The sequence below is a fragment of the Epinephelus fuscoguttatus genome, linkage group LG24 (assembly GCF_011397635.1).
Source record: "Epinephelus fuscoguttatus linkage group LG24, E.fuscoguttatus.final_Chr_v1".
Taxonomy (NCBI): domain Eukaryota; kingdom Metazoa; phylum Chordata; class Actinopteri; order Perciformes; family Serranidae; genus Epinephelus; species Epinephelus fuscoguttatus.
In genome coordinates, this window is record NC_064775.1 from 6,631,882 (window position 1) to 6,646,112 (window position 14,231).

The window sequence follows — 14,231 nt, forward strand, 5'->3', positions numbered from 1 at the left end:
ACCTTTTGATTGTATCACAGCATTCAGTCTTTTTGGGTAGAAGCATGCCAGATCTTGGACTTAAGTATATTTTCCTGGTCTTTCTGGCAAAAGTGCTCCGACTCAGATTGCAAGGCCATCTCCTGTGCATACCCCTCTTCAGGTCACCCCATAGATTTTCAATTGGATTTAGGTGTGGGCTCTGGCTGGGCCATTCCAACGCTTTGATTTCCTTCTGGTGAAGCCATTCTTTGGTTGATTTTGATGTATGTTTTGGGTCATTGTTGCACTGAAAGGTGATATTCCTCTTCATCTTTAGCCTAAGGGTTTTGGGCCATTTGACTGGTATTTGAAGCTGGTACCTTTTAGAATTACAGCCAAAAAGTTCCACCTTGTTTTCATCAGACTATAACACATTTCCCTGCATGCTTTTGGGTGTAATTTTTTGCTAAATACAGCCAGGCTTAAATGTTTTTCTTTGCAAGGAAAGCCTTCTGTCTTGCGACCCTACCCCGTAGTCCATGCATAGAAAGAATACAGGAGATTATTGTCACATAAAGCACACAACCAGCTCCTTCAGTGTTGCTGTAGGCCTCTTGGCAGCCTCCCTGACCAGTTTTCATCTTGGCTTTTCATCGGTTTTGGAGGGACCTAACGTTGTTCCATATTCCCTCCACTTGTTGGAGACTGTCTTCACTGTGTTCCATGGTGTATCTAATGCCTTCTCCTGACTGATACCTTTCAGCAGTGAGATCCCTTCGATGCTTTATAAGCTCTTTGTGAACTGTGGCTTCTGCTGTAAGCACAACGGCAGTAAACAAACAGGAAAGGAAGCATAATAATAATACACACCCTGTCAGCATCAAGTGTATGTTAGAGAAACTAAAAGAAATAATATATTTAAATATTTATATGTCATTGGACTGGAACACAAAGAATTGGGGAGAAGGGTGTGTAATTGTGATAAGGGTGGGGGTTTCATAGTTTAATTAGAAACTGTTTACTGTTTGCATATTAATGCATTATGTCTCAGCTGTGTTGTATTCGATATATTCTGTAGTCCAGGCACGTGCACAGATAGAGCACTTTTGTCCTCTGACTATAAGATCCCTTTTTCTCTTCTATCTCTTTTTTCTCATTTAATATTTTAGTTTTTAATTTTGGCCCATGGCATTAATTATCAATTAAAAGCGTGTTGTAATGCCTGACAACTGCGTTTTAGTTTCCATTCTGCCAGACAGCGAGAGCCCCTGCCCCTCCCTCATCAACGTTCCTCATCACAGTCACCACAGTTAGCGCCCTGCAGAGTAGCATCACGTCTCCCTGTGACCTGCCCTCATGGACAGCCAGGTAATGACAGTGTTTGCCCTGAGCCTCGGTATTGTTTGTAACTGTGAGATTAAACCACTATTAAAACATCTCAATACAGCCAGACTAATTTCAATCTTTCAGTCAATCAGTTTTATTTATAAAGCCCAATATCACAAATCACAGTTTGCCTCACAGGGCTTTACAGCATACAACATCCCTCTGTCCTTATGACCCTCACAGCAGGCAAGGAAGAACTCCCCAAAAAAACCTTTAACGGGGGAAAAAATGGTAGAAACCTCAGGAAGAGCAACTGAGGAGGGATCCCTCTTCCAGGATGGACAGACGTGCAATAGATGTCATACAGTCTCCCGGCAGAATAGGCCTAAGTCAGCCTAACTAGGGGCTGGTACAAGGCAAGCCTGAGCCAGCCCTAACTATAAGCTCTATCAAAGAGGAAAGTCCAGAGTGAGCAAAGACAGAAGCAAATTTGTTTTACCACTTTTGCAAGACCAAAACTCTTTTAAAATAATGTTTAGATCTCCCATGCTGCGGCTCTGATAATTTATTTAGATAAATCTAAAATGCGGTTTGGTGCTGCACGTGCTTTGTGCCGAGAAGCAGAGAAGGAGAGGAGGAGCACATATCTGCAGCCGTCTGTTCTCTGGGATTCTCCATGAATATTTAAAGCTTATTTAGAGGATAATTTTAAGTATTAGTATGTGACTATTTAGTGAGATCACAGCGGATTTCGCATATACACAATCTTTATTGTTTACAAATTCTTGGGCGGTGGATTGAATTTTAAAAAATGTGAACTTTATTTAATTTTTGAACCAACAGGAAATAAAGCACTTCGCTGGACTGTGGGTTAAATTAAAGGGTTCTGATAGAAATGTAACAACAGGCAAAAATATAAAATAAGCCTTTCCACTCTGTACTTCCAGATCCATTTAAACCTCACTGCAGAACACACTCCCTCATTTATACACAGTAAAACATGTGAGTTGACTCAGCAGAGATAACAGGAAATAAGACAAGCTGATCTACAAGATAATAAATATTTGAAAGCAGCACAGATGCCTGAGAGATTATATTTTTATTTGAATTCACCTGCCACCTGAATTTTGATTTCCTTCACATAAATAAATACATTTCTGTTGGAAATGGATGCAGAAAAATTCACCAGAAAGCAGGAAATGAAGTATTTATTTGTGCGGTCATTTGTGACCAGACAAAGTGTTTGTGTTCTTTGCAGTACGGTTTCATCAACAGCTGCCTCCAGTCTCTGGTGATGGAGAGGTTTGGCCAGGAGACCTGGGACAAACTGAGGTGTGTACAGTCATTTATGAGGATCAAGATGATAATTGTAACGATTATGACATTAGTGTACAAAGTTAATAAGAGTCAAGGTCTTTGTACAGCTCTCTATCAGAGGTCCAGGATACCTTCATGACGTATACGGTTTATGACGACATCCTGACTCTCAACCTGGTGCAGGAGGCCTGTTCACTACTGGGTAAGGGTGCTATTTCCTCTACATCCTGGTCCACTCACTAACATGGTCTCAGTGTTACAGCACCATGGACAGCGCTCCACTCACTAACATGGACTCAGTGTTACAGCACCATGGACAGCGCTCCAGTGCTCCACTCACTCAGATTACACCATTTCAGACATTGTGTTTTACATATGGTCACGTGCATTTTTTTATTTATTTTTTTTTTTTTTCTGTTTTTATTTAGTGTAAATAATATTTTGCACAAACTGAAAGCCTGTGTCTGAGGTGTGAACTTATGTCCGTGTGTGCATGGCGTATCTCAAGTGTTAACAATGTCCCCAATGAAATCCAACACCCAGAGCATATTTACAGCTGTGCATGCACAATCACTGCCTTAAAACTGAACACAATTAAAGCATTCTTATGTATTTATTCAATTTTTTCAACAGTTGCTGTGTAGAAAGGATCGCCGTGAGACTGTAGTTTCAGGTTCTGTTTTAATTTAATCTAATGCAAGAGATTATTATGTTTTGTACGCTACACATTTATAAAGGATGGCTCGTTTACACAGCAGCAGCTACAAAAAGTTTTGTACATGAAAAGTAAGTTATTTATTAATAGAGATATGGATCATATTTTACCGTTACACTAATAGATTATGAAATAGTTGGCCCCTGAGCACAGATGTGTAAAACCCCCAAGAACTGTTTATTTAGGGAATGCCCACAGGGTACTGAACTCTTCCCAAAGGTCTGATTATCTTGTCTGTGCATACCTCTGGGAATTTGCTGTAATTGAATATCTGTTTGCTGCCAGTGCTATAATAATACAAACAGGACTACGAAATGATATGTGATGATTTTTATCAATATATATATGTGTGTATACATTTCAGTGACAGTTTGCCTCTTTATGTGTTTTTCAGATGTGTCTGCAGATGTATTTCTGAAGCTTTTTGGAGAACATTTCTTTATGTTCTGTAAGCACGCAGGCTATGACACCATGCTGAGGACACTGGGAGCAAATCTCATTGAATTCATTGGAAATCTGGATGCTCTCCACAGTTACCTGGCTCTGTCCTATGAGGTATGCTCGTGTGTGTCATTAGTCCAGTTTGTATCCTGCAAGCAATGACCTTATCAGGGCTCAACAGTGCGAGTGTTTCACTTGCATTTGCGACAAAAAATAGGTGTGTGTAGGTCGGTTCTCCACGGCCAAGCTGTCGGCTGGGTGGGAATAAGTCAACGTGTGGCGGAGAAGAGGGACTGGGAAAAGCGGCGGACCTCCAGGAAAGCCTGCTCCGTTCTCCCCGCAGTTAGGGACCGTTCGCCATGGTGCCGCTGCTGGGCAGGGTGGAAATAAGTCCTGCAGAGTTTCAGAGGACCTGGAGAATGTTTTAGGATAGTAATAACATTATATAAGATAATCATATTGCAAAGATAAAAAGATAATAACACTGAAGACAAAATTAAATTGCAAAACTTTTTCAAAACTTGATGATTTTACCTTTCTGTACATTTTGTATACAAATTCATTAAATAATTTTGCTTGTAAATGTCTATTTGCATCACGTTTATTACGGAAAACACATTATTTGATCAATTTACATTCTGCCCCTAAAGTTCTTAGCGTCAAGCCCTGCCTATATACTTCCAACAATGTTCTCTGGGTCCTCAGTGGGCCGTTTTATTAAAATTTCACTAGGGTCAAATTGTGCTACAGAGACTTGAACATTTTCACTTTGTTCACGTTCGTGGTGAATCATCTTTGCATGCTAAAGTTCGTTCCGGAGTTCCACAAGGTTCTGTGCTCGGACCACTTCTTTTGACTTTATATATGCTTCCCTTAGGTAACATCAATGGAAATCACTCTGTAAACTTCCATTGTTATGCGGATGATACACAATTCTATCAATCAAGCCAGAGGAAACAGATTAATTAACTAAACTTCAAACATGTCTTAAACACATAAAACCCTGAATGCGCTCCAATTTCCTGATGTTAAATTCAGACAAAACGGGAGTTATTGTTCTTGGCCCCAAACACCAGTAAGCATTATTCAGCAATCAACTTTATGGAAGGCTCCAAAAACGTAGTGCAGACTCCAAGTACCTCCACCTAAATCCAATCTGATCCGATCCGAACCGAGCCGAGCTGAAGGTGGACTTCAATGATAGATAGAATTGTGTACCATCAGCATAACAATGGAAGTTTACAGAGTGATTTCTGATAATGTTACCTAGAGGAAGCATATATAAAGTCAACAGAAGTGGTCCGAGCACAGAACCTTGTGGAACTCCAGAACGAACTTTAACTCTTTACCAGAATTTGATGGTCAATTGTGTCACATACAGTGCATAGCACAGCTTCACACTAGTGAAGCAACATCGCCAAGCCACATATCAACTTGAACAGTGAACTATATCAGGCTACGAACTGCTGTTTTCCTATGAAATGTTCTGAAGTATCCAATTGTATTTTGCATGATCTTTGTAGAGATGAGTGTTATTCTGGATCTGTTCTGAATGGAAGCTTTGTAAATAATATGTCTTCATCTCCAGCATGAACAAAGTAGCTCAGGATGTGTTTCTGAAAAACCATGCAGTCCACTTGTAGACCTCCAGGCATTTTATGAACTCTGCCATGTAGACATTTAATTTTTTTTTTTTTTTTTAACTTAAACTGCATCTGAATCATACCCTCTGTTTTTAAGGAAATGAATGCACCTTCTTTCCGAGTGGAGATGGCAGACGATGGAAAGATGCTGCTTCACTACTATTCTGACAGAAAGGGCCTGTACCATATTGTACCTGGTAAGATCAACCACGCTTAATCTGTCATCTGGAAATACTTGTTACATACAGAATCTTTAGCACAGCAACGTGAATGTCTCCGAATTAACCCTGTGCTTTACTGTACAGTAGACAACGACTGAGCCATCAACTAGACCCTGATCGTTCACTTTCTTCCATCTTATTCAAACTCCTTTTTCCTTCCTTTCCCCCCATTTCCCCACCTTGCTACAGGTATCATGGAGGCAGTTGCCAGAGAGTTTTTTGACAGCAAAGTGACCATGGTGGTTCTCAATCAATCCGAGGAAATGGAGCGCACGGGGAAGAAGGAGCATGTTGTGTTTCTGGTCAAACAGACTAACCAGGCTAGCAAGACTAGAGACCAGGACTGTTCCAGTCATAGAGGGGTGGGTCTCTGTGGGTGTATGTGCATGATCTGTTTCTATATGATATATGTGTAAATGATTCTTGGCCCATCTATGGTCTGTGTGATTTTCCTCAGGAGGCATTATTCAGAACAATGAGGGAGCGGTGTGTGTCACTGGCTGGGAGAAAAAGAGGCTGGGCCCTGATCAGAGCCGTGGTTCTCTCAGATAAAGGTTAACTTTTGTCTACTTCCTGTGTCAACTATTAAGGGTAACTTCTCTACCACTGATGGGTTTGCTTGATTTATTTTTCAGGCAGCCTCCATTGCACCTTCAGTCCATGTTATCCAAACAAGCTGTGGGTGGAAGAGAAAGCTTTCTGCAATGCTTTCCCCTTCCATATTGTCTTTGATGAGGATGTAAGGCTCCATGTGTCTTTGTGCTTGGTGGTACTTTTTTTAAATCAAATTCACTGGCATGCTAAAAATATCATATTTGACTTGAACTCCGAATACCTTGTGTTTCTGTCACCTATCTGTCTCTCTGTGTTGGGCTGTCCATCAGCTGAAGGTCAGGCAAACAGGGGTGAACATTCAAAAGTTTCTTCCAGGTCTCCAGGCCAGAGATGCTATGTTGGACCAATGCTTTACCATCATACACCCACAGGTAAACAGTCGCAGGTCCAAGAGGTCGAAAGTGTCAGCACGTTCTTATTCCGAAGTCGTGAAATACCGCTGCTTTGTCAGTGATTTCAGCAGTGATTTATCTCTGTCCTCCAGGTGACTTTTACCATTGAGAGCATCAGGAAATTCATCAACAGTCAGTTTGTCTTGAAGGGCTACAACGACAAACACGCATCGATCAAACTGAGAGGTAAGATCTAACCACAGTACTTTTTAGGAAAAGTTAGGTAGGGTTGAGGGTACCCAAGAGCAGCGTCAGCATGCCCTGCAAAATAATATCTGACCTGCACAGGTAAACCTGTATTCCATTTATCTCCAGGTCAGATGTTGTGGATGGAGTCTCTCGGCTGTATGTTGTACCTGTGCTCCCCGAAGCTTCGAAGCCTCCAGGAACTTCAAGATGTCGGCCTCCACTTGGCTGACCTGGCCCAGCATGACGTCACCAGAGACCTGGTTCTCCTCAACCAGCAACGTCTCGCTGAGATGGAGCTCACCAACCAGCTGGAGAGGAAAAAAGTAGGAAAGCAAGTTTTCTGTTCCTGTTCAAAGTGGCAGTCCAGTTTACGAACATGATAATTCACATGTAATTGTTTACCAGAACTTCTGTCTTCATCATACTTGTGCGTGTTTCTGTCTGTCTGTAGGAGGAACTGAGAATCCTGTCACGGCACCTCGAAGAAGAAAAACAGAAGACAGAGACTCTGCTGTACGCCATGCTGCCGCGCCACATAGCCAATCAGCTGAAGGATGGGAAGAGCGTAGAAGCAGGTCTGTCCGTCTGTCAACCTGGCTGTCTGTCTCCACATGTCTATGTGTTTCTCTGTCAAAGTGTCCGTCTTTTTCAGGGGAGTTCGAGGTGTGCACTATTTTGTTCAGTGACGTGGTAACCTTCACAAACATCTGTGCTGCCTGTGAGCCCATCCATATTGTTCACATGCTCAACTCCATGTACTCCAAGTTCGACCGACTCACCAACATACACGACATCTACAAGGTATTATCATGAGTTTGATATTTGATATGTTTTCAGGTTGCACGTCTCCTGTAAATGCAATATATCAAGTATGCAGATTTTTATTTTTTAATTTGGCACAAACGCCCATTTGGGCTCAGCAATTAACTAATTTGATTTTGTCGGTCAAAGGTCAAGGTCACTGTGACCTCCATCTCATTCTCATGAACAGCTTGAGGGAATTTTTTCAAATTTAGCACCAACGTCCACTTGGACTCGGCAATGAACTCATTTGATTTCGACGGTCAAAGGTCAAGGTCACTGTGACCTTGTCCATCTCATTGTTATGAACATGATATCTGAAGAACACCTCGAGGGAATTTTTCAAATTTGGCACAAACGTCCACTTGGACTCAGCAATGAACTAATTTGATTTTGGCAGTCAAAGGTCGGGGTCACTGTAACCTCGTCCATCTCATTGTTATGAACATGATATGTCAAGAACACCTTGAGGGAATTTTTCAAATTTGGCCACAAACGTCCACTTGGACTCAGCGACAAACTGATTAGATTTTGGTGGTCAAAGGTAAAAGGTCACTGTGACCTCGTCCATCTCACTCTCATGAACTAGATATCTCAAGAACACCTTGAGGGAATTTTTGTCAAATTTGGCAAAAACATCCACTTGGACTCAATGATGAATGAAAAGAAATACAGTTGAAAAACTCAACAGCAATGTCTCTTTCCAGAAATCATGACCCCGTTACTCAACCTCACCTAGCACCACTGAGCTAGCTAAGCTTATGAGCTCATAATGTAATAATCTGCATTGATATAAGAAAACCATTATTGTAGAACATCATATTAGTTTGGGTTTATTAGCATATTTGGATTTATTGGTTTCTTAAAGGTTGAGACAATTGGTGACGCATACATGGTGGTGGGTGGCGTTCCAGTCCCAACAGAAACCCATGCTCACAGAGTGGCAAACTTTGCTTTGGGTATGAAGATAGCTGCCAGAGAGGTCACCAACCCTGTAACAGGCAAACCCATACAGGTAGGAATTTTTAATCATCTCAGATCATTTGTGAACTGTGTTTTATATGTTCTTCCAAAATGATATCTTGTCCATATACTGTATATGACCAAGTGAGGGGAGGTGTCTTCTTGTCAGTGCCTATGGAAAGATTTTTACATAGACTAACTAGCCTTCTGGTTAAAATTTCAAATCTGTTGCACCTTTGCATACTTGCCAAGTAATGCTGGTTGTGGTCACGATTGTGCTGCGTTGCACCTGTATTTTCAGCAATTTTTATGCTTCCGCATCGGCAATAGCCATGGCCGGAGGTGTTGTGCTTTCGAGTTGTCCGTAAGTCGTAAATACCCGTAAGTACCCATAAGTCCCTGTACACATCTATACGTCCATTAGTACATCCATTTGTCCCATTTTTGTGAATGTGATATCTCAAGAACGCCTTGGGGGAATATCTTCAAATTTGGCACAAACATCAATTTGGACTCAACAACAAACTGATTAGATTTTAATGGTCATAGGTCAAATGTCAATGCCACTGTGACACCACCTGTCTTATTCTCATAAACGCAATATTTCAAGAACAGCTTGAGGGATTCTTCTTTTTTCAAATTTGGCACAAACATCCCCTTGGACTCAAGAATGAAGTGATTAGATTTTGGTGGCTAAAGGTCAAGGTCACTGCGACCTTGCATCCATCTTATAATTAATCAATGAACATAATACTCAGAACATCTGAGGAAATTTCTTGAGATTTGGCACAAACATCCAAATGGACTGCACAGTGATTGGATTCGGGTGGTCAAAGGTCACTGTGACCTTGCATCCATCTCATTCTCATGAATGCAATTTCTCAAGAAGGCCTTGAGGGAATTTCCTTAAGTTTGGCACAAATGTCCACTTGGACTCAAGAATGAACTGATGAGAGCTTGGTGGTCAAAGGGCAACCAGCATACCTCAAGAAAAGGGGACACCCCAGGTTCTTCTATGACAGGAAGTCACACTTTCATGGATTAATGTCACAATGTAGACCATTATTGTGCTCATGTAATCCTGCTTGCGGGAATGTGCTGACATGGTATGTGCGTGTATTTCAGATCCGGGTGGGTCTCCATACTGGTCCAGTGTTAGCTGGGGTGGTGGGGGAGAAGATGCCTCGCTACTGCCTGTTTGGAGACACTGTTAACACTGCCTCCAGGATGGAGAGTCATGGAGTCCCTGACCACATTCATCTCAGCACTTCCACATATAGGTGTGTGTGTGCGCATGTATGCTGTTTCAGGGATCCTTAACCAGGGGTGCACTTTGTTAAGAGTCCCTAATCCCTGTCAGGGCTGCGGTATTAATTGTTTTCCCCAGATTTTTACATACTTTTTTTCCTGTGCCCCCATCCCCTCTTTAGTCAGTTAAAGGATGCTGGGTTCAACATACAAGAGCGTGGGCAGATTGAGGTGAAGGGTAAAGGCCAGATGACCACTTACTTCCTGGTGGGGAACCCGTTGGTGTCAGAAGATAGCATCATGGGAAGAGAGGTTGGAGGGACCTGTCTGTACAGGGAGCACCTCTATGGCCAGAACAAAACAGGTAGGTAGGTTCATTTTGTTCTGAAGAGAGACTTGAAGCTCTGGGCTTCAAACACAGCAGCACAGTGACATCTGGTGGTTGGCAAAGCTTATAGCCCTTCAAGACTGGAGCACTACAACGCCTCACTGATTTCTGTTTCAATCTTATATGTGCTCATGGTCCTGCAGCACCTCTCTGTGGGATTTTTATTGTCTTGTTTGCTTGTTTTACTTATAATAAATCCCATGGATGGATTTGAGTGTCACAGACTTTTAGGTGTGGGTGCAATGGTTTATCAAATTGTAAAAATAAAAACATTCCCTTTTTATTTAGAGTCAGACACAGAGCCTGATGTGAAAAGTGAGCCTGAGCCAAGAGACACACCCTCGGATGGAGCCATCAACCCCCACCCCAGCCGATTGCACACCGTCACTCCCTTTGCCTGGGACATCACCCCACCGTATGACACCACCGACAATACATCGGCAACCAACTTCAACAGTAGACTCTGTGTTTTATTCTGACGGAGAACCACCTGAGCCTCTTATTGCCCATTGAAATTTTGATTAATTTGATTGATTTGATTAATCCCTCATTTAACACGGAGCTATACTGCCATCTTGTGGCGATAGTTAAGAAGGGTTCCCATAAGGAATCCCATATTATATTTCAAGTTAAATATAGTTGGATTGATTAATCAACTGGTCTTTATTAATATGTGCTTCATCATTTAGTATGTTGAAGTAACTGCAGACTAGGTTTGTTTGTGTACAAAATATTTATACTTCATTAAGTTTCCTCCGAAGTAAAGTAACGTCTAAACTAAGAGACCCGCCTTGCCTCAAACACGCCCACTCAACATGGTCGGATAAAACTACTACGCACTTTTCTTTCCTGTTACTTCTTTCTTTCCTCTTTATTTTGTTCCTTTACTTAATTTTACTTTTATTTCTCTTCTTTCTTTTGCTGTCCCTCCTTCTAGTTAAACTCTTCATGCCTTAACCCGTTACGCCCTTAAACTCGGTTCTTGCGTAACTCTTTCGTTTGCTCGACACGTCCAGGATTGTCTTGTCTGTCCTGAATTTTCTTTCTTTCTTTCTTTCTTTCAACATTATACCTGAAACAACGAAGCCAGCCGGTTGCAACATTTTTCTACCCGTTGATAATAACTTTGATAATAATATCGAACGGCCGGCGAGATTGTTTTTAACCTTATTCTAAGCAAGCAGCTAAATAGATGAGCGACTATTCGACTTGCAACTAAATCCAAGATTCATAAGATCCAGCGGCTGCCAGCCACTTGTCAAAGTGTCCGCAAAGCAGGGATTCTTTCGCCAAACCAAGAGACTTTCTGCAGCCTAAGAGAACCAACGTTTGAGGGCCACCTGAAAGACGTCACAGTCAGGCTCAACCGCTCCTCCACCACTGTGTTCCGGCCGATTTCATTCTGCTGGGAAGTCCAGGAGCCTCAAAGTGACAGTCCGGAGTCCTCGGAGAAACGTCACCCAGAGCCAACTCTGCTCAAAGTAGGCAAAATTTCCCGCACCTGATGCAGCCGCTGTGTTGTGATAAGAATTGATGTCGGATAGGAGACTTAAGCCACTTTTACACTGCCAGATTTTCCTCAAATGTTGGGCCAATTTGCCATCCAGCTGCGAGCGGCTGTTGAAGACTTGTGGGAGGAGCTGTTGATGACGCCGCACGTGCGAACCACTGGCGGTGGATAAACAGGAAACAGCTGATAGCAGGAATTAGCAAGAGGGAAACACAAACCTGACAGACAATGTAAAGATGAGCAACTGGGGAGACAAGGAATTGCGCGCCCTCCTTGTCCTCACAAACGAAGAGGCCATTAACTGTCAGGTGACGGGGACAGTGAAGAACGGGTCGACTTATGAGAGAATCGCCAAAGGACTGACCAGCCGCGGCTTCCCTCCTACATCACTGTTTACGTCACACGCTGAGCTACACGTTTTGTTACTTGCTCACGCCCCCCATTGCCCCGAAAAAGGCGCATTCTGTAAACAAAAGTAGGTAGGCGGCATTTTGCTGCACTCCCCGATTTTGTTTTTATACTGCCAATGCTGAAAGAAGACTGATTGGGCTTTCCTGCAAAATTGCACAATTCCTATATAAAAAAGGACTTTAGTTATTCTGATCTTAATTTAGGTTTTGTTAGGTAAATGGTTTTGCGCATCCCTGCGTCCCCAGTTTATCTATAGTCACATACTCTTTCTCACTGTCGCCAAACTAAATAACTGACGAAGGGGTTACCTCTTGTCTTAATCCATTTACACATACTGTTGTGTCATTTCATATCATCCTCGTTTCCTATTCATTTACTCAATTGTTGAACATTTATCCTAAATAAAAATTCATTTATCGCCAAGTCGTTGTCTGTAGAGATCTCTTTTGAGCAGGAAGTAAGATCACTGTATAGTGAATTCATAATCAAGGGTGGTGCCCCTAAATTTATTACGAGTGCAAACATTTTGTAAAGGTATTGCTCCTACATATATTACTGTAATGCATTACTTTTGTGATGCTTTACACCCAGCATTGTTCAACTGACAGCTTTCACACTAGCCCAAACAAACTGTACTAACCAGCAAACTGACCTGAGTTCGTTTTAATCTAGTCTCTGTATACAGACTCTACATTCAGTGAATGTAGAGTCTGTAGGCAAACCCCGGAGATCTTGCCTCCGGAAGAAGAGCGAAAGAGCCCTGGTTTCCGGTGCTAGGCTGTTTGTAGTCTGCGTGATATTGATCAATCACGTTTGAGCCGGCTGCAGTTGTTGCCAGGTTAAACGCTCTGTGGGGTGAACTAATGAGGCGGAACATAATTGGTGTCACTGCAAACTCTTAATCCATCGCAATGGTTCAGCATATTTACTCATATATAAACGGAAGTCAGAAACGGAAATTCACCTCCTCAAACCGGAATGCCAAAAAATCGGGGGTCTGCCCCCAGAGGCTGTATCACCATCTGCTGGAAGTCAGACGCTGAGTACAGCCGATGGGTTCCGAGAATGATTTTAATCTAACCCATCAGGTTAGGTGTGAAAGCAGCCTCAAGAAAATGAGGCAACCCAAGATCAGTCTGAAAATTCTCTGATGTCAAAGGTTGCAGTCCAAACACGTCCCTATATGCATTTCTTGCCTTTAGGCCTTCTTCAAGATGCAGTTGTTCTGATTGCTGATTTTGAAAAGGGCCCAAAGGCCAAAACTTCATTATCAAAATAAAAGACATGCATATGGAGCCAGAGTGCACCACACTTGTTTTCTATGATCAAAGGTTGCAGTGCTCCTGTTGAGTTCTTGAACAGATGACTGGGCAGTTTTACATATATGTTTTAGTCATTTTCTACCACAGTAACCCATATTGTCACCCATAGTGTATTGCATTCAATATTTTGGACATAGAAGTTCCATTTCCTAAGGTTATTACACCACCATCTGGTGGTTGGACTCTACTACATATAATATAACCAGAAAGGCATGACTCTGCTCTGTATGATGTTTGTGTGAGAAAACATCCTTGTGATAATCATCAGATTTAATTTATCTTAACATAACTGATGAAATTGCTGCTATGCATGTTTGCATAAAGAAAATAAGAGCCTTGAGAGAGTCCTGCACCGAGGTTAAGGGAATTGTTTTGTCAGTGACTCGAGGTTTCAAAGCAATAGTAATTGCATCAGTTTTGCGTTTCAGACTTTCACACATCACAACCAGCCCTGCTGACAAAGAGAGAGCAGAGGGCTGATAGATGGAGCACACGGCTTTATTAGTGTGCAATTTTAGAAATGACTTGAAATGGCACATAAGCACATGAGTAATGTGAGTGCTCACACACACACATACACACACAGACTCTCTTCACTGTAGTGGGTTGTGTAAGAAGATAATGGCTGAGCCAAAATCAGCCCACTTCAATCCATAATGACACATGCGGTGTGTGTTTCTGTGTGTGTGTGACAGAGGTGAGGTGACTAGAGCATAGCGTTTCTTATATAAGGTTGTTGGCTCAAACACACACACACACAAAGTTATT

General features: G+C 42.1%; 1 protein-coding gene across 1 annotated transcript; it reads left to right on the forward strand.

Annotated features, from left to right (window-relative positions):
* Nucleotides 1-2,739: 2,739 nt before the first annotated feature.
* gucy1b2 (guanylate cyclase 1, soluble, beta 2) lies at nt 2,740-14,028 on the forward strand. The gene is made up of 15 exons (XM_049570513.1): nt 2,740-2,806; nt 3,714-3,874; nt 5,501-5,600; nt 5,814-5,986; nt 6,082-6,178; nt 6,260-6,363; nt 6,509-6,610; nt 6,724-6,817; nt 6,947-7,143; nt 7,272-7,395; nt 7,473-7,621; nt 8,490-8,636; nt 9,710-9,864; nt 10,015-10,196; nt 10,509-14,028. The coding sequence occupies exons 1-15, from the start codon at nt 2,740-2,742 to the stop codon at nt 10,697-10,699; spliced, it is 2,043 nt and encodes a 680-aa protein (XP_049426470.1). The 3' UTR covers nt 10,700-14,028.
* Nucleotides 14,029-14,231: the final 203 nt, after the last annotated feature.